This window comes from Sinocyclocheilus anshuiensis, unplaced genomic scaffold, assembly GCF_001515605.1.
Source record: "Sinocyclocheilus anshuiensis isolate Anshui unplaced genomic scaffold, SAMN03320099.WGS_v1.1 scaffold11, whole genome shotgun sequence".
In the NCBI taxonomy this organism is placed as follows: Eukaryota; Metazoa; Chordata; class Actinopteri; order Cypriniformes; family Cyprinidae; genus Sinocyclocheilus; species Sinocyclocheilus anshuiensis.
Genome location: NW_015551076.1, coordinates 113,191 through 139,306, shown reverse-complemented (window position 1 = coordinate 139,306; position 26,116 = coordinate 113,191). Strand labels below are relative to the sequence as shown.

The 26,116-nt window shown below is 37.2% G+C and overlaps 2 protein-coding genes across 4 annotated transcripts; one reads left to right on the top strand and one right to left on the bottom strand.

The window, feature by feature from the left end:
• Positions 1-163: 163 nt before the first annotated feature.
• LOC107662368 (brain-specific angiogenesis inhibitor 1-associated protein 2-like protein 2) lies at positions 164-13,733 on the bottom strand. Of its 2 annotated transcripts, XM_016452351.1 has the most exons (16): positions 13,662-13,733; positions 10,337-10,506; positions 9,724-9,799; positions 7,535-7,621; positions 6,859-6,920; positions 6,656-6,727; positions 6,327-6,407; positions 5,847-5,978; positions 5,170-5,271; positions 4,836-4,887; positions 4,545-4,737; positions 3,608-3,673; positions 3,362-3,527; positions 1,631-1,671; positions 1,164-1,510; positions 164-806 (listed from the first exon to the last, which is right to left on the bottom strand). In XM_016452351.1, the coding sequence occupies exons 2-15, from the start codon at positions 10,388-10,390 to the stop codon at positions 1,438-1,440; spliced, it is 1,257 nt and encodes a 418-aa protein (XP_016307837.1). In that variant the 5' UTR covers positions 10,391-10,506; positions 13,662-13,733; the 3' UTR covers positions 164-806; positions 1,164-1,437. The 2 variants fall into 2 exon arrangements, with proteins under 2 accessions (XP_016307837.1, XP_016307838.1); XM_016452352.1 differs by lacking the exon at positions 13,662-13,733 and having other exon boundaries at positions 165-806; positions 3,362-3,524; positions 10,337-10,510.
• Positions 11,425-19,623, top strand: LOC107662367 (chromobox protein homolog 6-like). Of its 2 annotated transcripts, none has more exons than XM_016452349.1 (5): positions 11,425-11,570; positions 12,742-12,785; positions 12,887-12,952; positions 13,306-13,372; positions 17,982-19,623. In XM_016452349.1, the coding sequence occupies exons 1-5, from the start codon at positions 11,502-11,504 to the stop codon at positions 19,230-19,232; spliced, it is 1,497 nt and encodes a 498-aa protein (XP_016307835.1). In that variant the 5' UTR covers positions 11,425-11,501; the 3' UTR covers positions 19,233-19,623. The 2 variants fall into 2 exon arrangements, with proteins under 2 accessions (XP_016307835.1, XP_016307836.1); XM_016452350.1 differs by having other exon boundaries at positions 11,513-11,565.
• The last annotated feature ends 6,493 nt before the right edge of the window (positions 19,624-26,116 follow it).

Genomic DNA, 26,116 nt, shown 5'->3' with positions numbered 1-26,116 from the left:
TTTAATTTAGGAATTTAATGAATTGTAATTCAATTAAATCTATCAAGTTAAAAAAGAAGCTACATTTATTCTTAAGGAAATGGTCATATACTGGAAGTAAAATGGGATGTGAAAAAGTTAGTGGCATTGCTATACTTTTAGTTATTTAGTCCTTAACACAGGACCCCTTCAGAGGCACTAAATCAACTTCACATTATTTTATTTATTAAACAGATCAAGATGTAAAGAATTAGTTCAAGATATCTACAAGAAAGACTACAATTGTATCTTTTCCTATAGTCGCTGGTCAAATCATAACAGACACAAATTACTGCTGTGATATAGGCACATATTTCTGTTTTGAATATTCAGCATCAATTAAACAGGAAAATATGACACCTCAGGAGAAGGTCACACCAATTACTGTCAAGGTTAAAATGAACATTCACTTTATAGGCACTTGAGCAGACAGAACAGCCAATTTAGGGGCAGCTTATAATTGGACGCATCAGATGAATTAACTGAGCCGAGAGACAAAGTTCAAGCACAGAGCGGGAGAGAGAGACTGATAGTCGCTTATCAGAGACGCTGGGGTCCCAGAGGTCAGACCAGCCCCAACAGCAACAAACATGACGGTATACATTTATAGAGTGCATTCAGAGGACACGTGATGCTTTAAGAGGTGTTTTGCTTACATAATGCATATTATATACAATTATTTAAAAATGGAAAGATGGAAAAGACACACTTATCTCAGCACTTAAAAGCACTTCAGCTGACCTGCATTTACATTTCCTGGTTAGTAAGAACAAGTCCAACATATAAAACTACAAGAGAACGGAAGTGATGTTTTAAAATACACAGAAATTACAAAATATTTGGACATGCACGCCACATTTAAAAATGTCATTGCATTATGTGACAAAATATCAAACCAAGTGGACTTTACATTTTTCACTTGACACTTTTCAAGCCAAACATTTCACAAAAATAAATGTGTAAGGTTTCATCAGATGTTAGATCAACATGTTCATAGTTAATGTGATGAACTGCACCTGCGTGAACTTGAGAAGAACTGACTTCACACATCTACTAAAGCACAGTGTTTGTTTGAATATGCCACTTCATGAAATTCATATATTTTAAGTGTGACTTAAGCGCCCAAATATTTATGGGGCCATTACATATAAAAGAGTGTTATTAATTGTGTTTGCTGCCACAGACCATCCAACAGCCTGAAGATAAAGGTAAATTATCTCAACGACCCGCTTTAATGGACTTTTAAAGACTAGTCATTGATCATTCTTGAGTCGTTTTGTCCTAAATGTGATGCTTTGTACTGATTACTCTGGAAAATTAATGGTTTTGAAAATGGCTGAACAATGTACAGTAAAATGTGCAGCACTGATTAGCCATTGAAGAACTGTTTAGGAGCTGAATGATTGGTTGAAATATTATTCATACGTGTGGAGCTGATCTGTCATTGGTTTTGGTGGGTTTCAGCTTCACAGTGGCAAATGGATTTGTGCCTCTGTAAACAGAGAGAAAAAATGAACATGTTAAAATCATAGATCTGCCATATAGATCGTAGAAAACAAAAAGCAACACAATAAGGGGGTTAATGCATATGAAACAATGTGTTTCTACCAACCTTGGAAAAAGTTGTGGTCGAGACTCATAGTCGTCTTGTCTCTGTAAAAATAAAATAAGAGAAGTTATTTAGCACTGATGATTGTTTTAGAACTGTTTTAAACTACTTAAGTCACAGCAAAACCAGACAAATGTGATGCTGAATCTAGAGAAGTATACTGAAACTACTCCCATACTCTTAAAAATAAAGGTTATTTACTGGCATTGAAGAACCTTTCAAATCCATGGAAACTTTCCATTGCATAAAAGGTTCTTTATAGTGGAAATGGTTATTTAGATTATTAAAATGTTCTTCACAATTAGCGGAAAATGGTTCATTTTAGAACTGTTCACTGAATGGTTCTTTAAAGAACCCAGAATGGTTCTTCTATGGCATCACTGTAATTGTAGCCCTGTTCTTTCTTGTCATAAAGTTTAAGTACCCCAGCAAATTTCTGGATATACGCTTTTAAAGAAATACTTCCTTAGTCAACAAAATCACAATACAAGTATATAGCCACAGCAAACCACAACAAATGCAAAAGGAAGCAATAGGCTCATATATAATTGTAGCCCTTTTGAGGTATATCAGAGGATCACATTAAAGCATGCACACACACACACACACACACACACACACAGACCGTCAGCAGAAAGAGCTGCCCCCTTGCAGCCACCAGAATGAAGGATGAGGTGTAGTGGAGAACAGCACTTCACCACAGTGCCCCTGCTGGCCACAGTAAGAACTGACACTTCAAATTCAACGTCAGCCTGTTCTCATCTCATCCCCACATTTACATTAGTTTACAGTCAGGAATCTCTACAGGGATTTAAAATATTCTGAGCATCAGCAGATGTTCCAAAAAAAAAAAAAAAAACCTCGAACCACATCAGAATGTAAAATGCACTCAAAGGATTACTACATTACAGTTGCTGCATGTACATTTTTACTTTGCGTGCAGTATTAATGTGTTGTTTAATGGAAGAAACAGATTGTGATCATTTTTCTTCAATTATAAAAGTCAACATGAATCAAACTGGACCTGTTTACTTAATATGTGTTCTTTCTCTAAATGTGAACATTACACAACGAATGTTCATTCATAATCTTCATAATCTTCCATCAAAATGTAATAACTTTTCCTTTTTAGCTGAAATTGACAATACCTTTTACAACCTGTCATATAGTTCACTTTTCACAGTCTTGCTGATGGATAAATGGTTTATTTAAGTTTATCCATCAGCATTTTTTTTTTATAAAAATGTAATAATTTTATTTTGAAAAATAATTCAGTTAAAAGTATCTTTAAATAATTTAATATTCTGAATTTAAATGAATTTTTCTTTTCTAATATCTATTCAGAAATATATCACATTACTGTACTAAAATGTGTTATTAAACAGATAGTTTACCCAAAAATGTAAATTCTGCCATAATTTACTCAGCCTCATGTCGTTCCGCCCCTGTATGAGTTTCTTTCTTGTGTTGAGCACAAACAATGATATTTTGAAAAATGTTGGTTGCCAAACAGTTGACAGTAGCCATCGTCCTCTATAGTATAGAAAAAAATACTTGGGAGTCAATGGCTACCGTCAACTACTTGGTTACTCACATTCTTCAAAATATCTTCTTTTGTGTTCAGCAGAAGAAACAAACACATACAGGTTGAGAGTGAGTAAATGATGACAGAATTTTCATTTTTGGGTGACTTTTCCCTGTAACACTGTTTATGTAGGTTTGAACAGGCCTCACTCTGTTTTCTGAAGGGGTGGGAGTGACAGGCCGGGAATTGCTGGATCTGGTTGACGGAGGTGGTGGTGGTGGAGGTGCAGGTGCAGGTGGAGCTGTTTGTTGCCTGCTGCTCACGGGTTGGTTGAGGAGGTTACTCATATTGCTGCTGCTTCTGAAAGAGCTGCTACTGAACAGAGAAAGAGGTCAAAGGTCATGAGACTGAAGCGCAGATGCGCAGGTGTTGGGAAATGTGCCATATCGGCTTACCTGGAGAGAGGAGGTCCAGGTGGTTCATCCATGGGGCCTACGTAAGCAGCAGGGAACCAGCCTTGCCTGAACAATGCAGATCAAATGAACAGGAAACTAAATCAGGTGGTCCATCTGAGCACTGTATGTGTGTTTCAGTGCATCACTGAAGAGAATAGAGCAACTCTCCTTTTCATGAATGGGCACTGGAGTTTGAATTGAGGACTTTATGATTACCAGTCCAGTCTAAGGCTACTTCTACACCAATCCATATACTGAATACTGATATTGAAAATGCATGCTTTTTCTCCATGTTTTGACCTTCCATCCACACTGAGACAACATTTTTGTAAGTGAAAATGTAACTTTTAAAAGATGCCCTGTCGAGTGGATAAAACTGATCACGGGTCAACACTTATCACGTTGTAGCGTGAGCTGTAAAAATGGAAGTATTTTAAATGATAACGCATGTGACGCATATTGTACTGATAGATATTACCAGTATATGCCTGCTATGTGTTATTCACATTCATGGTGTGGCTAAAGATAAATGTTACTGTGTTACTTCATATTATATAAGATACGATAACACAATATTTATTTGCAATTGCTGTCCTGTGGCAAAATATGAGGGCAATTGTGTTTTAGGTAAATACATGCAATGGCGATTGTGACCTGGACTCACCATCACTTGGTGAGATATTTTGCTAATAAAATAATCATGCCATAAGAATAGCATGATAACTTTATTACAGTATGTCTGGTCTCTCAGTATCATCTCAGTGAGTTTGTATTACTTTGTTTTACACATGCACAGATAATTTTAGCATTTTATGACATTTCAGTGACAACTTTTGGAAAGCTTGAAAAAATTAATGTTGACAGAACATTTTGAAATGAAAACGCTGTATTCATATGTATCTAGATCAATATAGACTAAGTGTGAAAGTTCTCTCACCGTCCAGAGCTGTCAGAGCGGCCGAACAGCCAGCCGTTCCTCGGCTCTTTAACGAGTAGGGTGATGGTTTCTCCTTGGGAGAACGGCAGGAGGGTGGAGTTTGCAGAGGGAGGGTGGGGCACCAGTGCTCGCATCACTTTGCCTCCGGCCAATCCCGAGATGGAGTTGGAATGACTGGGCTGAGGGGAGGGGCCTAAGATGAAGGGGAGAAAAATTTGCCATATTAAACACAAAAAACAGTGCGTAATATTTACAGAAGTCTTTTCTAATTTCAAAATAAGCTCTCCACACCTCTAGAGGGAACCGTGCCCAGTGGTTGCTCTGCCCAGCGGTTTACATCAAGCTGAGAGAATTACACAGAAACATTGAAATGTAAAAAACAATGTAAGTGAATTTTATTTAAAATAATTTACTATTTTCAAAAGATAAATTATATATATATAAATATATATATAGATATATATTTTTTTTTTTAATTAATGTAATTTAATACTTTGTAATATATATTAAAGTTGGATATAATGCAACATTTAATTTTCATTTTTGGCCCTTGGTATTGAAAAGTTTGGGTACCTCTTATTTAGGGCCACTAAGTGTTATTAAACATAATTTCATTATATCTCACAATGTTGTCCTCCAGTCGTGAAGGAGTGCGTGGACGGGATTCTCTCGTGTGATTCACCAGATCTTTCCACCCCTCTGCTCTGTTTTGCAGGCCGCCCCCTGTCTGTGGGAAGAATAAAACATTTAAACACACATTAATCAAACTGAGCACTTCCAAACAACTTTTAATTGGCAGAAAAAAAAAACATATTCTAAAAAATTATTTTATATAGTATAAAGTCCCATTCACACCAAGAACGATAATCTTGAGCTCGTTACAGCAGGATGGATTCTGATTGGCTGTCAGTGTTTTATCTTCATCAGCTGGGAAAAAAAAACGTTTTGAAAGTGATCACAACGATATCGTTCCTCTGTATCGTTATCGTTATAGTTGTGGTGTGAACTATGCTATTCTTTAATATTGAGAACGATTTTTAGAACTATATCTTTATCGTTATCTTTATAGTTATCGTGCTTGGTGTGAACAGGCCTTAAGGCTACCCAAATATTTTGTCTTGTCCAAAGATTTTTTTCCCCTTTCAAAAAATGAAAATAATTAGGCAAAAAAAATTGAGATGGCAAGCTTTTATGACAACACTTGACACAAATTCTCCTTAATAATATCTCCACATCACTTTGGTTACACCCCATTAAGCAGCTAGTTAATTATGGATACTAATAAAAAGTAATGATATTAACCTTGTTCATGAGATATGCAATGGACTGGGTGAAGCCGCTGTGTTTCTCTGCCAGGAATCGATATCTTCTTTCTTCCTCCTTTAACGCCTCTCTCTGACACTCTCTGAGAAAGTGCACATATTCGCTGCCGTCCTACACAGATCCATCAACATTATTACCATAAACATCATTATCATTATATTTTTCATATTTCATACCATCATTAATGATAATAATGCTTTACAGCATTAGTTTGGCTTCAACACTCCTAAAAATAGCTGTTTTGTTGGCGACTCTACTCTGTTCAAATGTTTGTTTGTTTTTTTATTTCATAAAATTTCTGTATTTTTGTATTTCTTTATCTATATCTATCTATTTCTTATCTGCCTTCTGAATCTAAACATGACAAATGAGACACTCTACAGTCCTCTGGATGCCACAAACATACAGACATATCCAAATCTAGTGTGCCATTTAGCAAGGGTCACACACTGCTCTCACCTGTGGGACCCCTCGCCTCATCTGTCTCTCCAGTGCTGATGCCTGGTTTCTCACTTCAATCTCATAGCGCCTCCTGCTGTTCTGGAAGAGAAAGGGACACAACCACATCAACATCAATCATTTTAGTTTCAATATTTAGAATCATTGTAATCAGATAATGTTCCTTGTTCTGAGTTGGCTGAAGGATTAGGTATCTTTAATTAGGTAAATATTAATTCTGCTCCTAATTTTAGTTGTATTTTTTAAGAAAAACGGGTGTTTATGCATGTTTTCTGTTCTTAAAATGTACATTGTTTGTTTGCATTTGCAAAATATACCAAACAACTCACCAATATGTATTCTTTATCTAGTCTGACATTGTCGTCCATCTCTCGAAGGACCTCAGAGTGGAACCAGCGGAACTGAATCAATCACACAGACTCGTTAAACATGGGATTGGCCGTACAGACAATCAAACATGCATTATGTCAACAACGTCATAGGAGCAGAAGATATCGAATGATAGGTCAATAGAGGAGGATCGGTAACGCACCACTCCCTCCAGCTCATTGGTGAGTCTCCTCTGACTGTCTGAGATCTGGACCAAAACATCACCTGCAAAACAAACATTACAGTCTCTGCTTGAGTGTCCATGTGTTAAAGTGCAAGTATTAGCCTCGAAAGGTTGCACTGCCAAGCTGACGTTGTGTCATCATTTATTATTTAACATCACAGAGGAGGTGCAGTTATCTGATATTGACTACAAAACTCACGCGCGCGCACACACACACACACACATCATACCACGTCATATGTCATACCATCTCTCTGTGATCATAAAATATGATTCATAGCAACAAAAGCACCATTGAAATTTAATGAAATGTTTCCATTAAACCACAACAAGGTGATAGATGTCAGCTATAAATAAACACACACACACACACACACACACACACACACACAAACACACTCATGTGTGTAAGAGAGATCCGAGGAGGAACATGGTGAATTTACAAGAGCAAAGTACAATATGAGTGTGTGAAGGGCACTGGCTCCCTCCCAATTTATCACCCTCAATAAACACACATAACTCTCTTTCTTTCCCGCTCTGTCCCTGTGATGGAAAGTACATATTAATCAGAAAAATATGAAAAGACAGAAACGTGTCCTGCTGTAATTTAAAAGTGTGAAAGGAAAGGAAATGATAAGAGGAAATAAAAGCTTACCCAGCAAACGCGATGACATGCTCTGCATGGCCTGTTCACCCATCTTACACAGAGCATTGAAATAGGCCTCACTGGTGAGGGCCAGGGCTATAGATATACACACAGATTTAATTCATTTACCACTGTATGATTTTTTAACAGTAATAATATCTTAGCATCCTTAAAACAAGATCAGTTAGCTTCATTTAGATATTAAAGACTAATTCACGCAAAAAGTAAAAGTTAACCCTTCTTTGCCTTCCATCGTAGTGCTCAAATCTAACTTGTGTGATTTAAATATGAGACAGGAGACAGGACTGGTGTTGGATCGCCTATATTTTTGTATTTTTCTCAGTGCAGTGCTTTGCTAGTGCTTGACATTATTTACATTACATTTGTGACCATGGACCACAAAACCAGTCATAAGCATCAATTTTTTAAAATTGAGATTTATACATAAGCTTTCCATTGATGTATGGTTTGTTAGGATAGGACCATATTTGGTATACAACTATTTTAAAATCTGGAATCTTAGGGTACAAAAAAATCAAAATATTGACAAAATTGCCTTTAAAGTTGTCCAAATGAAGTTCTTAGCAGCAATTCATATTACTAATCAAAAAAGTTTTGATATATTTACGGTAGGAAATGTACAAAATATCTTCATGGAACATGATCTTTATTTAATATCCTAATGATTTTTGGCATAAAAGAAAAATCGATCATTTTGACCCATAAAATGTATTGTTGGCTATTGCTACAAATATACCTCTGCTACTTATGACTGGTTTGGTGGCCCAGGGTCACATTTATGGATTTGGTGGATGTTTTATTTTATTCAGTCATTTTCATTTTCATTGAGACAGACACAAAAATGTTTTATATAAAGCTATTTTGAAAAACAATGATATTCTTATATTCTCTCATTTCCTTCATTATCCACTAAGCACACCCTTACAACATATTTACAATTTAACAAAATATGAAATATTGTATATTATATAATATAATATTACATAGAACTATGACATATAATGATATAATGGTTTTGAAATGTATAAAATAAAATAAAAATAAATTAAGTAAAAATATTAAATAGATATTAAGTAATAATATTTTGATTCATTTACAGTGTAAGTCTAATTCTAACATCTTGTTTTACAAGTAATACCGTACTATTTAAACATCCTGAAAACAAGATTAATTATTACAACTTTAAAGGTTAAGTTAAAAATGAAGTTAAAAGGTTACATTTTATTTAAATTCATTAAGATATTAAAGGACTAGTTCACACAAAAATTCAAATTCTGCCATCGTTTACTCTTAACTCTTAACTTGCCACTGTACCAGTGACATTGGATTCAATGACAACAAACCTGATACAACAAACCTGCATTATATATATATATATATATTAATATTGAAACGTATTTTAAAAATATTTAGAAAATGTTTTAATATTTGCAACTGTAAATGAGTTTTGAGAGCTACTGTGAAGACGATTTTAAAAAGCCTGTTTTGTCTTCACATAACTATCTGGTTTCTTTTGTGTTCTGCAGAAAAAGAAAGTGATACTGGTCTGGAATGACATATGGAAGTATGTGATGACAAAATTTTAATTTTGTTGTTGAACCAACCATTTAAGACGTGTTAGACAGACAATTTATTATTTATATATTTGCATTTTGTCTTGTTTAATCTGCTGATTTGTTGTCTTGTTTTAATCACATTTTATTTCCTGTTCTTAATGGCCATTTTTGTCTCTTTTTTTTCTTTGGGCTGAAGCGAAATGTTTAGTTTTGTTTGCTACACCATTCTTTAAGGGCTGATATCAAGTCAAATATTCATTCTCCGATCACCAAAAACAATATTAAAAAAAAAAGTTATTTTTTTGAAAGATATTTTATATCGATATTTTGTTGAAAGATCATTATCAAACTTATAGAACACTGTTTGATTGTCATCTTTCAAAAGATTAAAGTCTTTCACAAGTACAGCCAGTTAGTGAGTTAGTGAAACTCAAGACTCATAAAATAGACAGTCATTAAACAATGATGTTGAATCAGCCAATGACGCTGCAGCAATGCTGACTTATTATCATAAATGACATCCAGCAGGCCAAAGTTCAACCACTTTGCTTTCCTTCTTCCTCCTTTCAGCTTTTTCAGTCTTACCATCTACTGCATTCATTCTTTCTCAAATTGACTTGCCTTGGAAAGCCTGAATGTAGTTGTTTCCCAGTGCTGCCAGTCTCTGCAGACCTGGGTTGAACTGCTCCATTATGCTCTGAGTGGATGGACAAACAGTGTAAGAATGAGAGTCCGATAACAGATCAAATGTCAACACATATTGTCACTCCACATCAATCTGTTACCTTTTTTTTTTTGTCACAACAAAATGGTCTATATCTAAAATCACTTTTGAAAAATACTGATTTATATATATACATATATATATAGTATTTTCTCTATATAAAATGTACAATAACTTTGTAATATTTTACATTATATCATTAAACTCTATCATTTTTAATAATTTTAATTTTTTATCATTTCTAGAACACACACACACACACACACACACATATATATATATATATATATATATATATACACACACACAATTATGCTTCATGCTGTAACAATGTAATAATTATTTTTAATTATTATTTCTGAATTACATTTTTAAAAACATACAGGCAACAAATTTCTTATAAATGTAAATGAATGTCCATGTACTTTATTAATCTTTTTCTACTCAGTTAATACAGGTACATGTGATTGTGTATCATTCACACTTAGTAGAGAGAGGCTTCAGGCTTACCGTATAAATGGCCAGAGTGGTGCGGTGCAGTTGATCACTGTTTTGTCCTGACATCCTGATCTGACACCGTGGTACAACAAACAAATAAACAACATCCACTGACTAAACAACAAACAAACAGACTGACAGATGACCCACTGCTGTCTCCCCCTTGTCTCTTGTGTCCTCTCCTGTCTCGTCACGTTTGTGAGTGTGTTTGTGTTTGTGAGAGAGAGAGAGAGAGAGAGAGAGAGAGAGAGAGAGGGAAACAAGAGAGAAAGAGAGAGAGAGAGAGAGAGAGAGAGAGAGGGAAACAGTGAGCTATTGTCACCCGTGTGGCCTGTGAATTATTGAACAGTGCAGAGTAATAAAAGTGCGACTGAGGTTAGACACCTTCCGTAAACACTGCACACCTGCGATAGGAGACAGGCCTGGTTTTGAATTGCCAATATTTTTGCATTTTTCTCAGTGCAGTGAATGATCAGAAACCTTTGATAAAGCCTTTACCTTTACATGTATGCAATTGGCTCTTTTTCATTCAGACCCAAACAAGTGTTTTATATACACTTGCGTGGGCTTGGAAAACAATTATATTCTTTAACAACAACTCTCATTTCTGTCATTACCCCTATGATTTTGAAATGTGTAAAATATAATAATAATAAAAAAAACTATAAATATTAAGTATAGGCCTACTGATTATATATATATATATATATGGATGGATGGATGGATGGATAGATAGATAGTACAATTATATAGATAATTATATCTATAGATAGATAATTATTCATATAATAATAATAATAATAATAATAATAAATCTTTAATAAAATTACATATAAATTGTACATACAACGTATACTAATATTTATGTAGTACATAGATATGAAATATTAAAAATGATATATCATTATTTTAAATCAAATTTAATATAAAAACAAATTATACATTAAGTACACTAATATTTATGTAGATAGATAGATAGATAGATAGATATGTTCTTTGAAGAACATTGTTCTTCTTCCTCTTTTTCCTCTAATGTCTATTATCTGTAGACCAGTGCATTCTTGCATGGGCCGCTGTGTTCGAGGCGCGCGCGCGCGTGTGTTTGGTTCACTCCTCCACGGCGCAGGATCTCTCCATTGCTTTCGCGGAAGAACCCGTCTCTGCTGTCCCACTAAAGATGGAGCTGTCTGCGGCAGGGGACCGAGTGTTTGCCGCTGAGGCCATCCTGAAGCGCCGCATCCGTAAGGTCAGTGTGTTTATTATGAAAACTCGTTTTATTTCCTTTCACTGCGGCCTACAGACGCACTAAACTTCAGCCCTACAGACCGAGCGCAGTGCACTGAACTGAACAGAGCACCATGCTTTCCTATGCAACCATAAAACCGCTCGTATTACGCGCAGCTGTGTATGCATTCATTTTTAGGGCACTAATTTGACAGTTGCTCATTTTTTTAGCTCCGTGTATTGTGTAAGGTCGTTTAGCTTGGAGCGGCGCCAGCTGGAGCTGGTGCTGTTAGCGCGTTAGCTTTTTTGTGTCTGCCCGGAGTGCAAATTTTTGACAAAGGCCGGGTCGTCTGACACCCCATGGACACTGCAGGCGTGCGACGCGACGCGACGCTACCCAACTAGAACGCTAGCACTATAGCTTAAGCTGAGGAGCTCTTTACAGTGCGTTATAATTAATCAAACCGCGCATTTCGCGCGTCTGCAGGATGATAGTTTCGCAAATTTATAATGGAATGTTTACGTTCTATAGCCTATCTGTGCGTCGCGTCGCGTAGCAACCACTCGTTATTGCGTTCAACTTGCTGTTTGTTTTTGTTTTCAGTGCGACCGGCGATTTTTTTCAGGGACGGTAACGTTACGGAACAAAATGTTGGTTGTCAAATGACCAGCATCCCCTGATACTAAATACATGAAATAACTTTTTCGATACCTAATTTGGGGCGTTTTTGTCAACATTTACTCTCTTCCAAGATTACATGACTTACTTTCTTCAGTGGAACTGAAGAATAATTTTCCCATACAATGTAAAAGGCATCTTAAAAGTGGTCCACATGAGTATATCTCAAGTCCTCTAGAGTCTTAAATTAGTTTTGTCATATTGACTAATTCACAACCCTAAATAGGACAAGCGGTTTGAAGGATGAATGGATATGGACTACTTTTAGTTGTATGATATATTTACGCTGCGTTTTTAAACTCTAACGCATCATCTGTATAGAACAAGCTGAGTAAAGATTCTTAAAGAATATCTATTCACGTGTTTCATTAAAAAATAGCAGCCTATGGTTTAATAACCGCAGGAAAGAGAGTAAATAATGACAGATTGATCTTGATGAAATATTCTGTCAATAAAAGATATCTTCCAGAAATGTTGGGAACTGAATCTGATCTGTCTTTTGTCTTTTCTATAGGGACGGATGGAGTACCTAGTGAAATGGAAAGGATGGGCAATAAAGTAAGTGAACAGAAATTTGATTAATTAGTTAAGTTTTGTATATCTAATAAGTCATGGATATTATACTTATTGTATATCTAATAAGTCTGTATATTTTGCAGGTACAGCACATGGGAACCTGAGGAGAACATCCTAGATGAGCGACTCGTTGCAGCATTTGAACAAAAGTGAGTTGTGTGTTGATGATTTTTGCTCCTGATTAACATATTTAAAGGAAATTGACTTCTACAAAATATCAACTCATGCGATCATGAGCGTTAAATTCGTTTGTGACAGTTGGCGCTTCTGTTTGAAGTGGTCTCCCTGATTCAGAGCTAGATCTCTGAAGGACTCTTTCCTGCATACCCACAGGAAGCATTCACACAGACATCTGCAGCCACATCACATGAATACTCAAGTCACAGTCTGAAGTAAAACTTTGTAGTCATGCTTTTGCTCAAGAGGATGTTTGAAACTGGCACAAACAGTGCAAACACTGACATAATCACAAACCCTTTTAACAACTCGCATTTTTACACAGAGAGCGGGAGCAGGAGATGTATGGACCTAAAAAGAGAGGCCCGAAACCTAAAACGTTGCTTCTGAAGGTACGTCAGCAATACCAACTGACTGAAAATAAATGTATTTTATGGTGTGCAAATTCATCTAGTTAACTTGTTTTGGAAATATGCTTTTAAAATATTAAAAATGATCCCAAAATTTAAATTCTGTCATCATTCCCATTCTGTCATTCCCAATCCATAAGACTTTTAAGGTTATCTTCTAAACACAAATTGAGGTATTTTTAATTAAACCAGTCAAATTTCTGTCCCTCCAATGAAAGTCGACTATAATAATTTTTCATTTTCTGCTAAAAATAAGTTTCTTCCCACTTACCCCACATGCAGAGATCTACGTGGACATTTCAGTCCTGTTTCAGTATGATTCTCTCTCCCTCAGGTGTCGTAGGTTTTTTTTACCCAGTTCGCACACACGTGATTCTGACCTTGTTGCTGCAGGCAAAAGCAAGGCTCTTTCCATTGCTGTCATATACAACCCGAAATGTATGGAAGAATATTCAGGACTTTTTTCAAAAGCAATTGCAAATTGTATTTTCAATTGCGTTTTCCACATGTGGGCGCATAAATTGAATAAATTGCAAAAAAAAAACAAATCTTGTATTACCGTTTGCATTTTCGCTTTCGCGAACGCACAGTGACTGCCACATTTCAAATGAAAAAGCAAAGTCCGTTTGCAACTGTATTTCCCATGTCTTACGAGTTATGAGCCTGTCAAATTTAAATAGCAATATTAATTACCACATTTGCTTTTTCACTCTCTCTGCGTCGTGCATGTAACCTGCCAAAACTCAAATGGAATTGCAATTTCTTTTGCATTTGAATTTCCGATGTCTACACCGAAAGCTGTCAATCAATGTGAGGGGGCGGGACTATACTAGGGGGCGTGTTTGTATTGGGAGGTGACGTCACTCACAGACGACCGTGCCGAATCTTTGATCAATTGAGGTAATCGGTAAAGGCTCTGCTAAAGGCAGCTGCTAATCAGTTAGTACCTGTGTCAACGAACAGACAATTTCTTGGCACAATGCATAATTCTGTCTTTTTTACCCTAAATGCAGCAATTATCCCCTGCTAACAGCGGGATCAACAACGGTACGCACGATAGGTCAATATTCACTATTACCCAAACGCTTTTCACCTGTCTCAACATCTCTCCCTGGCTGTGTCCGAAATCGCCCCCTATACCCTTAAATAGGGCACTATTTGAGGGAACAGCCATTTTTAGTGGTGTCCGAAACCATAGTGGACGTTCTCGAGTGCACTCATTCAATCCCACAATGCACTGCAAAAACGAGTGTACGATTGGTGCACGCTCAACGGCTAGAGAATGCCCATAATGCACCATGAGAGTCACGCGCCGAATGAATTCCCGCATCTCGCCAGAAGATGGCGCCCGCAGCTGAATAATGAATCCGTTCATTTTTACAAAGCGCTCATCCATGGCATACAGCATAAAAGCAACATTCCTTCCGGTGCACTCAGTGTCCGAATTCACTACTCGTTTTCATTCACTCCTTCTAGTGAACTGAATTAGTGACCTAATATAGGGAATAGTGAATGAGGGTATAGGGGGCGAGTTCGGACACAGCCCCTGTTTCTCTCACTCTGATTGATGCAAGTAAACAGACAGCGCAATTTATACACTTATGGTTTCCTACAAATGTAGAAAATACAAAAGATTAGGCTACAACACTGTATAACTTCACAGAACTAAATTATACACATATGCAAATCACATTTCTTATTAATATACATTTATTAACAATAAAGATTAAAAATAAGAAAGATGCACATTACAAATACGTCGTTGTAAATGAGAAACTGTGATGAGTCGTGCAGCAGTAATAACGTAACAAAAACATATACAATTTCAAGCAAAATGATCATATTTATTCAAGTATTAAACATTTATAAGTTTAATTAAATGTCAGTAATGAACTGCATAAATTATAGCGATCACGAAGAAGGTCCTCTGTACCAAACGCGTACAGCTATAGTGGAATAAATAATAAAAATAAGAAAGATGCACATAATTTACGTAGTTGTAAATGAGAAACTGTGATGAGTCGTGCAGCAGTAATAACGTAACAAAAACATATACAATTTCAAGCAAAATGATCATATTTATTCAAGTATTAAACATTTATAAGTTTAATTAAATGTCAGTAATGAACTGCATAAATTATAGCGATCACGAAGAAGGTCCTCTGTACCAAACGCGTACAGCTATAGTGGATATACAGTATACAACTCCCCAGCAGTAGTTGTATACTGCCACCTGCTGGCGCAGTTGTGTAACTTAGAGAACAACTTTTGTTATGTTGAGTTCGTGAGAAAATTAAGTCGTGATCACGAGAAAACAAGAAGGAAAAAAATGCATGGCTGCTTAGAACTTCCGTAGTAATAGAGAGCGTGTCACCTGCCTCAAGATCTTTTACTGTTTGCACTCCGATTGAGGCACATAAACAAACAGACAGTGCAAATCTGCACGTATTTACCTATTTGTCACCTATATCTTATTCCTATCTTATAATAGAGCACCTGCCTCAAGATCTCTCAGTCTGTTTACACTCCAATTGATGCACGTGACAAAAAAGACAATGCTGCTACTCCTACTCCTGCCCTAGATGAGTCTTCACTTTACACCAACGATCTAGGCGTTGCTGTCACAGAACATGCCGCAGCCAAAGTGAATTAATATTAAAAACCATGTGCATCAGTCGCAGTGTCCGGTGGCTGTACACAGTGAGAGATCTGAGACTTGCGCGGCGCTTTGGTGCCACGGTCCACGGGACGCGTGCTCCATAACGGATTAAAACTGTTAAAATATGAAATAATATCAAGTATATAAGGTGGAAAATGGGTAAATAAATATAGATTGGCACTGTTTTTTTTTTTTCAAACAGTACAAAATATTGAGGCAGGTGTGACGCGCTCTTTTACAGATTAAACGAAAGGAATAAAATGTACTGTAATAATACTGTCTGTTTACTTGCATCAATCGGAGTGAGAGAAACAGGGAGAAATGACTTGGGTACAGTTGGTTTTATATTCGCACATTCACAACATTCACACATTTCCCCGCGTTCAATACCTTTCTAATTAGCCTATATGTGCAATAAAGTTATTTATTGCAAATTCTAATCAGCGACATCATTGTCAACCTACTAGATGTTGAGACAGGTGAAAAGCGTTTGGGTAATAGTGAATATAGACCTATCGTGCGTACCGTTGTTGATCCCGCTGTTAGCAGGGGATAATCGCTGCATTTGGGGTAAAAAAGACAGAATTATGTATTGTGCCAAGAAATTGTCTGTTCGTTGACACAGGTACTAACTGATTAGCAGCTGCCTTTAGCAGAGCCTTTACCGATTACCTCAATTGATCAAAGATTCGGCACGGTCGTCTGTGAGTGACGTCACCTCCCAATACAAACACGCCCCCTAGTATAGTCCCGCCCCCTCACATTGATTGACAGCTTTCCGTGTAGACATCGGAAATTCAAATGCAAAAGGAATTGCAATTTCATTTGAGTTTTGGCAGGTTACATGCACGACGCAGAGAGAGTGAAAAAGCAAATGTAATAATTAATATTGCTATTTAAATATGACAGGCTCATAACTCATAAGACATGGGAAATACAGTTGCAAACGGACTTTGCGTTTTCCTTTGAAATGTGGCAGTCACTGTGCGTTCGCGAAAGCGAAAATGCAAACGGTAATGCAAGATTTGCAATTGCATTTGGATTATGTCACAATTTATGCGCCCACATGTGGAAAACGCAATTGAAAATACAATTTGCAATTGCTTTTGAAAAAAGTCCTGAATATTCTTCCATGGAAATCAGTGAGCATTTTTTATTTAGATATTTATATTTTGCGATTGTCCCATGAGTCATTTATTTCTCCAGCTTCCCACACACCCCTCAGTATCAGAAATTCAAAACATGTTCTGCCCACACTTGTATCAGGTCAGGTGGGAATGCACACCTCTAGTCAATGCAAGCACAAGTTTGATGTTCATAAAGAGATTGCAAAGATATTCATAGGAATCAAGCAGTTTAATCCAAATCTTATGAAGTTTGCTTTGAACAGATTTAATTTAGGCTTTAATTTACATATACACACTGATCAAAGCACATACACAGCACATAAAATATAGCAAACGGAAGCTTGAACATTCTTGCTTTGCACGCATCCTCATTGGTTCTTGTGAAAGCTCAAACATTCTTACATGACTCTCAAAAACAAACCTCATTGGTTTTTTGGAAAAAAAGCTCAAACATTCTTACGTGACTCTCAAAAACAAACCTCATTGGTTTTTTTGAAAAAAAAGCTCAAACATTCTTACGTGATTCTCAAAAACAAACCTCATTGGTTCTTGCAAAAGCTCAGACATTCTTGCATGACTCTCAAAAACAAACCTCATTGGTTCTTGCGTGTCAAGTATGTACGTTTTTGGGTGAATGGACTTTAAATAGAAGGACAAAAATATCTTCATTTGTGTTTCGAAGATAAACAAAAGTCTTATTTGTTTTGAACGACATGAGAGTGAGTGAATAATGACAGAATTTTAATTTTTTGGTAAACTAAACCTTTAATAAGTGAATAATTTTTGGCTTTTTCCAATTATTTAGTCAAGAGCGCAGGTTGCAGAGACTTCATCAAGAGTCCCGGAGTTCAAGCACACTCGTCCTCAGCAGCATTCCAAGCTTCCTCCGCCCTCGGCTGCACCGTCCTACACCCCAACCGCACCTTCCAACGCTAAACTGCAATCGGGCACCGCTCAGCCCAAACTGAAGAAAGACATTCACCGCTGCCATCGCATGGCACGTCGGCCCTTGCCCCGCCCAGACCAGACAGTCGGTCCCTCCAGTCCTTTTTCGTCCCGTCCGACAGTCAGTCCTTTCTCAGAAACGGTCCGCATTCTCAATCGTAAAGTCAAACCCAGGGAAGTAAAGAAAGGACGGGTCATTCTGAACCTCAAAGTGGTTGACAAGGCTGGGAATGGCGGAGTTGCTAATAGTAGAAGGACACACATGCCCTCCACCCAGCAGTCCCATTTTGGGCGGCAGAAGATTCCGTCCCGGAACAGGGTGATTGGGAAAAACAGGCGGTTTGGAGAGGTGTCCTACCGAGGAATCCAGCCCACCATTAGAAGCTCTGGGTTTCCTGTTTTCGGAAAACTCTACGATTCTCACTCCCTGAGCAATGCCGAGAACCAGACTCAAAGTGGAGAGAGTCGTAATAACACAACAAACAATCTCTCTTCCTCCCAAAATTCAAAGGTGGACGTGTCCAAAGGTCAGACTCTTGATGAACTGCCCCCGTCAAACTCAAGCTCGGAAGTTTCAGATGGTGAGCCACCCTCCCCGCCACAAACCCAATCCCAGCATTCCTCATTGCCGCCCAAGGCCTCCGCAACCAAGGCCCAAGATCCTGCCCTTCACAAACTCAGCGCTCAACCTGTAGCATCCAAAAACAGCTCGGGTCCTTCTGCTCTTCCATCTTCTCCTATGTTTTCCTCATCGTCCTCTGCCTCGTCATCCTCAGAAGACAACGAACACATCCTGGACCTTTCCGTACCTCATGAAATGGACAGGCGATTGCGGCGACGCCATCCCTTCTCTGGCCGTCATCCGCTCAAGGTCCCAGAGGTGCCCGTGTCGGAGGAACCGTCGGAGGAAGAGGAAGATTTGGACTGGCGTCCTGACATGACCTCCCAATGTGCCAATGTGGTCGTCACGGACATCACAGCTAACCTCCTCACCGTAACGATCAAGGAATTCTGTCATCCGCCGTCCGCTACTCCTCCTCCTTGCTACCCCAAAAATATATCAGCTCAACACGACACAAAACAGCCAAAGCAACACCCCAACAAAACATGAGTGCGGACACCACAGATACGGCCTCCTCCAGCCTTCAGAAGGGATTTTAGGAGGTTTGTTAGTAGTTTGTTTACAGTTTCAGCTGCCTGGTGCTCATGCGAGTCTTTGTTAAGAGATGTGGCCAAGCTGTCCACTCTACAACACTGTGCCATGACTTTTATAACCATGAAAGAATGTCTCTGAATAAGGCTTTTTTTGCTCAGTGTTTAATCAGAACACATGGACTTTTCTGAGGATGAATTTGCTCACCAATGGTTTCTTTAAAGATGTGCCAAGCAAATTCCTGTATGGTATTTATTCCATATATATTATATCATTACTGGTTGGTTTGTATGTATACACTACTGTTCAAAATTTTGGCGTTGGTAAGATTTTACAAACATACAAACAGTATTGTCTTCTATTTTAACATTTACATTTTTTTTTTTTTCTATGATGGCAAAGCTGACTTTTCAGCAGCCATTACTGCAATCATCAATGTCACACGATCCTTCAGAAATCATCCTAATTTGGTGCTCAAGAAACATTTCTTGCAATGTTAAAAACAGTTGTTGCATAATATTTTTGTGGAATTCTTTGATGAATATAAAAAAAATATATTTTTTGTTACAATGTACAAGTCTTTCATCAATTTAGTGCATCTTTGCTCAAAAGTACCAATTTCTTAAATTAAAAAAAAAAAAAATTATACTGATCCTGAGCTTTTGAACAGCAGTATATAATATAAACCAAGTATTATCTGCATCATCATACTCAATCCCATATTGGATTTTATTTACTGTAGCATTTTCAATTATTTCTGTGAGTGAATGTATTATGTAGAGCATCAATAACATTGAATTGTGCTGTAAACCACAACTGGGGGCTCGATTTAAGACCTTTTTAGATAATGTATTATATTAAAAGTATATTTTAGGGTCTAAGTTAATACAATTAATAGCAAATTTGGCTGATAATTTATTGACCTTCAACGGGGCAATTTTTTTGTGAAATTACCTGCAGTAATTGTTGAATATTCAAAAGGAAAACAACTATATTGTCATCAGAACAGCAGAATGCAGTTTCTTTGCTTGTAAGAAATATTTATGGCCATAAAACATTCTCAATTCACCCGTCAGTTAATCTGGACCCTGGTTATTTTTATTTTTAGCTCAGCTATGGTATATGGCAGGACTCCTGACACAAACACCTCCACCTTTAAGCATCCCCATTCCCCACAGCCAGTACCTTTATAATGAAGCAGAATAACAACATCTGTAGTCAACAACTCAACCGTCTATGTCAAACGTGTATGTTTTAGCTCAGTCATACCTATCTGCCAAGTGTTTATTGTGCTGTCCTGCCCACTGTCCCTTTCGCCAAGGTTTCTGGTAATAGTTATACAGTAAGAAATACTCAGGTGAGAGAAGGAGTTTTTTGTTGCTAAGCTGAAATGCAGATTTAATGCTCAGTGTTCAACTCCAGGAATCTAAGCCAGTAGGCAATGAGTTCCTTCTGTGCTTTTTCTAGATTTCCCCCTTTAATTTAGCTGGAAATCTCTGTTAACTGATTGACTAGTGTATTTATGTTAATGTTGTTTTCTACCTTTTTAAAGACAAATTTGTTCAGATTAAGCTCTTTTGTCTCTAACTGAAGTGCTCTTTTGTAGAAGAGACTCAATTCTTGCGCTGCAAAAAGCTTTGAGCTCAAATGAAGTCAATAAGATCATCTAGCGCTCTATCTCTGTCACCTAGCCATCACAGGAATCACTTTAGTATCATCCTGCTCTCTCTTTATCGACAGGGATAGATAAATCTCAGCAGAGAGACTGTGGAGTCTGCGACTTTGAATCCAGAGAATGAGTATTTGCTAAGACTTTGCCGAAGAGCCTTCTGGGAAAAGCGAGCTTTTGATCTAGTCCTGATGTGGTTGGAACGGTCTCTACCCTCCAGTTAGGCTTTAATGAGAACTGACGTTTAAACCCCATGGGCTTGGGTCTTGATGCAAGCCAGTGTCAGAGTTTAAATAAGAAGAGACACAAGCGAAACACTGGCCTGATGAAGTGGACGGTGATGTCATTGATATGGAAACTTTTGCTGTGGCCAAACATAATATTTAGGGCTTTGCTTAGGGTCATAAACTGAGCTCAGTTTCCCTTATGTTCTTGGTGTGCCTTGTTCTCAATGTCCTACAAGCCTGTTATGTACATTATTTAAACCTTATTTTAAAGTCAGGAATTGACTGACTCAAAAATGAATCACTAGAAGCGCCACTCTAGATTACATTAATTAACCTTAATTTATGTGATGTTGCTATTTAAAATGGAAGCTATTCAATGTGTAACCTCATTACCGTGTTAATTTTTGGATTGCATTTTTGGTCTGTTTCAGAGTAGGTTATAACAACTTGTGTACTTTGTGCTTGAAGCTTCTCTAAAAACGTTATGGTTTTGTTTTGTCTTGTATTGTTTTTATTTAGTTGCTTATGAATATCTATTTATGTCATCGAGATCAAGCTCTCAGTCCTGCTCTCTGCAGCTTGCACCAACATTGTTGGTCCCAAATCCCTGATATTTTCAGCAAACTCTGAATCTTCTGATCCCTATGACCTCCCCTGTAATCCCACTTAACCAGCACTCCAAGACTTATGCATGGAGAGGGATTGAGAATCAAGATTTCCTCTCAAAATCCCCGTCAGAAGATTGGCTCTGAGTTCAGGGCATCATTCTGTTTATCCCGCTGAATCCTGACTCTTATTATTCCTCCACATCTGCTGACAGTTTAGCTCAAACCTCCATGATGAGGATGTTTTAAGGACACACACTCCCGTTGACCTGCATAAAATGGATTTTTATTGTAATGGAGTTGTTTGTTCAGCCATATTGTTTGTTTAGCCAAATTCAGTTTTTTTTTTTTTAAATGGCAAATTTGAGGAATTCCTCAGCACTTAGAATGCATGTTTTCATGTTTGTGTTATTTAAAAAGATTAAATGTTAATGCACTCGTGCCTTTGTGCAAAGGAAGAGTTTTTGAATATGTAAATATTTTCAAACTGATCATACATAGTTCTTATTTTGGTGTGATTCATTTGAGTGAAGTTTGAATATGTGGTATTAATTTCTTAGAAAGTGCGTGCAGCTCCGGTTTCATGTACGTCATAATGGACACGACTTTCCCATTACTTTTATATACAAAGCATTGTGTTAAACCTTTTATTATGTTGCCTTGACAAAGCCAATGTAATGTACTATTATACTGTACACACCTAGGTTAACTCATCCTAGAGCGTTCAAACTACATCCAGCAGACCCATCACAGTCCTTCAGACTGTTCTCACTTCCTTTCTAACTCGACTTACTTGATTTCCTAAGACAATTAAATATCCTATAGATTTTAATGGAAAGTTTCTAACTGTATTTCCTGAGTTTTCATTCTACGTCAACCGAACACCTTATACTCGGCTAATATACTGGACTAGCTACATAAGACTTCAACTTCTAGTGAACCTTCAAACTTTCAGGCACAACTATCAGGCCAACATTCAACCAGATCTGTAGTGTCAGCTGAGACTTATAAAGCACACAGAATATTGGCAGATCATTAATGCCCCAAATGTTTGTGAATGAGCCCTTAGTTCACTGTGTAACTTCTGATCTGTTCTGTGTAGTTTGACATTGATCGGGCTTCAATAGTGATTGTGTGTTTGAGAGAAAGGGAATATATTCGTCATCTCCATTATTATATGTTCTGAGTTATAAACTCCATCTCATGCCGATTGTTTTAAATGTAAATAATTTTTGAACCCTGTGTGAACCTTTTTCTTTGTTTTTTCACCTTCTGTCTGAAACCGCTTGTTAGCCAGTGATGATTGTGTCAATGATTTATGCATTCGATGTCCTTTTGATTTGGTCATTTTAGTTGTAAATATAATAACTTCATGCTTGATTTTTTTCTGTACTGGCCATAGCAAAATGATAATTATGCTTTGATTATGTATTGTGTACAGATTTGTAATTGACAAAGTGTTGAAAATCATGCCAATTTTTGTACTGTCTTTGAAGTAGAAGTGTAGCTAAGCTCACTGACCCTGTTTTAATAAAGGAATTGCATTTGTGATTTTGCTAATTATCCAGTGTTCATTTGTATACATACTGATCATGTCAATACAAACCAACACAGTTAACAAGTGTAATTCAGGGAATAGATTTACAGTATGGAAGATGAAATATTGTCAGCGTATTCTGCAGTTCTACAGACCAGACATCATTTAATCTCATCTAATCCACATAGTCACAACATTTTACATGTAATTTTACTTTCACAGGTGGAGATGGGTAAAAACAAAAACATTCATGTTAGTAACAGCTCAGGGATGTGTCAGTGTTTGTATTACTCCACTTGTCCGTGTACACAACAATCCAGATGCAGAAGCAGACTGGGTTTTTTGAATGCCAATGCATCAGTGTTTAATCATGTAAACCGAAGCAGAGCAGGTTGTTCCTGTAATATTTATTTTTTGTTTTCATATATAGGTTAACATTCATTCAATGTAATTGACAGGTAGGATTATCAGTGGGCTTGAGTTTGTACCATCTTCATTTGTCAGTGGGCTAAAATATGGATAAAGTTTCCCAGTAAATGTCTGGTCAGTGAAAGAGTAGATATGAGACCTTGCCTCCACGTCATAAAAGGAAACCAGAACTTCCTCATAATCCACAAACACCCCGACCTTCTGGGGCTTCACTCTCAGAGAGAGTAAGACTGGGGAATTTGCAAGTGCTTCAAATTCATTCCCATTCCTCGGCCATATAGCCCAGTATCCATTTTGAGGACTTAGTGTAATGTCTCCTTTCCTTATGACAGATTCTCTGGCCACTCCTAAATCCCATTCAGTCTTCCTCTTCACTTGCACCTCAAAATAAAACTTCCTGCAGAGAATCCCTCCTTTCCCAGTACAATGACACATTGATCAAATCTCTCCGGGTTGTCCGGGACTTCACGCTTAATGTCTCCAAAGCTCACTTGTTTTCCATCATCAGACAGGATGAGATTTGGATGAGCCGTATCAGGATCCAGAGTCACATCCACTGAGAGAGATCAGAAAATATGAATGACATCTTCAGATTTTGATGTATTTTAAGAGTTTAGTGAGTTTATGAGTTTATTGTTTGTGAAAGTGAGAGATCTGTGCATATCACACATTGTACCTGCATGTAAGATCATCCTCTTAAACTCTGTGGATTAAAAAAAAATGATCAGTTCTATATGTATAATCAAATAATCTAGGTTTTGGGTTACACAAATTTGGTTAAGAAACTGTATTTATAAAAGATTAATACATATTCTTTGTTGTTTACAAATATACAGTATATTCTCAGTAATGTATGTAGCTGGGTTTCCATCACCCTGCTTTTATGCGCATTTTGAAGTATTGCATCAGAATCGAGAGATGGAAACGCTGAATTTCGAATAAAAATGCCTTAATTCGCAAAAACGTGTTTACGTTCGATTGAGGTGGTTTTTGACTTGTGCGAAAAAGGGTTAATGCGAATAATGGGAGATGAAAATGCATTTTGCGAATAAATTCCTCCAAGCGCGTCAAAAAAAAGTCATGTGACTTTGCGCTATGGGACGGCAAAACCTGACTAACCAGCGGACCGATCTCATTCACAGCATCTGAAATGTTGTTAGGCTATATGGTCATTCGGAAATGCACGAGCAAAGTCTGAAAATTATTACATTCAGTAGCTTCTCCTACTTTTCTTGGTGATGTATAGTGCCAGTTTATCAGGAAGTGATGATTTTGTTCTCTTTGACTCGTTGGATGGAAACGGTGCTTGTTCGCAAAGGTTTTAATCGATATTCTAATTTTGCGCATAAGTTAAATTTGCAACTTTGGATGGAAACCCCGCTCTGCTTTGATTTTTCTCTCTTTTTTCTTACTACAGATATGGTTCTCCCATTTCAGCTCATTTTATCTCCATGATGTCAAGTTGTACTTTGTGCATCTTGTTTGTCGTATTTTAAAAACTGTTTTGTAAAAAAAAACAAAAAAAAAAACAAAGATACTCTCAGATTTTATTATAGTTATCCACTTTATCTTTTTCCAACTGGGAATTAGGCTTGTTAAGTTTCTCCCTTTATTTCCTTTAGACAATTATTGTCAAAAGGAAAAAAACATACACTGCTTATATATTTACTCTCCAGTAGTATTACATGGTGATAATGAGCATAGTTTGTGCTAACAACTTCAAAGTCATGGATTCACTTGAATGCAATGTATCAATATAAATTGTTTTTCAATTACCAGTTTCACTGAGTTTCTAATCTAGAGTTTGCTGCAGCTGAGTCAGAGCTGCTCTGGTGTTCATATTTACAGGAGTGTTAGAATGGATCTCAGGCCACTGCTAGGTGATTAAAGGACAGCACAGGGATGGGTAACTCTACAAGAGGAAAGAGGAGAAATCTCTTAACATTAGGAACAGAGTGATGTTCTGCATTCCCACTGAGCACAGAGACAGTGGACACTGACCTGTATGAGGTAGAGGTGATCTTCAGTGTGTGAGCTGCTCCAGCTCAGTGTCTCTCCTCTTAAGATCAGTGATCTCCTGCTGCAGCTCTTCAATGAGCTCTTCTTCCTGTTTCTCTGCTATTTTCTGCTTCTCCAGCAGCTCAGCCTGACATCTCTCAATGGAGCGCATCAGAGCAGTGAAGAACTCATTGCTTTCAGCTTTCTCTTTCTCTGTGTTTTGCTAATAACAGTCAATCAACACATTTTTTTATTTGTAATTCAGCACATTAATTTACAAAGCAAATGAAACCATTCAGATTATTAAAATGTCAATAATCTAGGCTCACTTTTCTGAGTTCTGCGTGTTTGATGTCTTGAATCTTCTTCATTCTGTC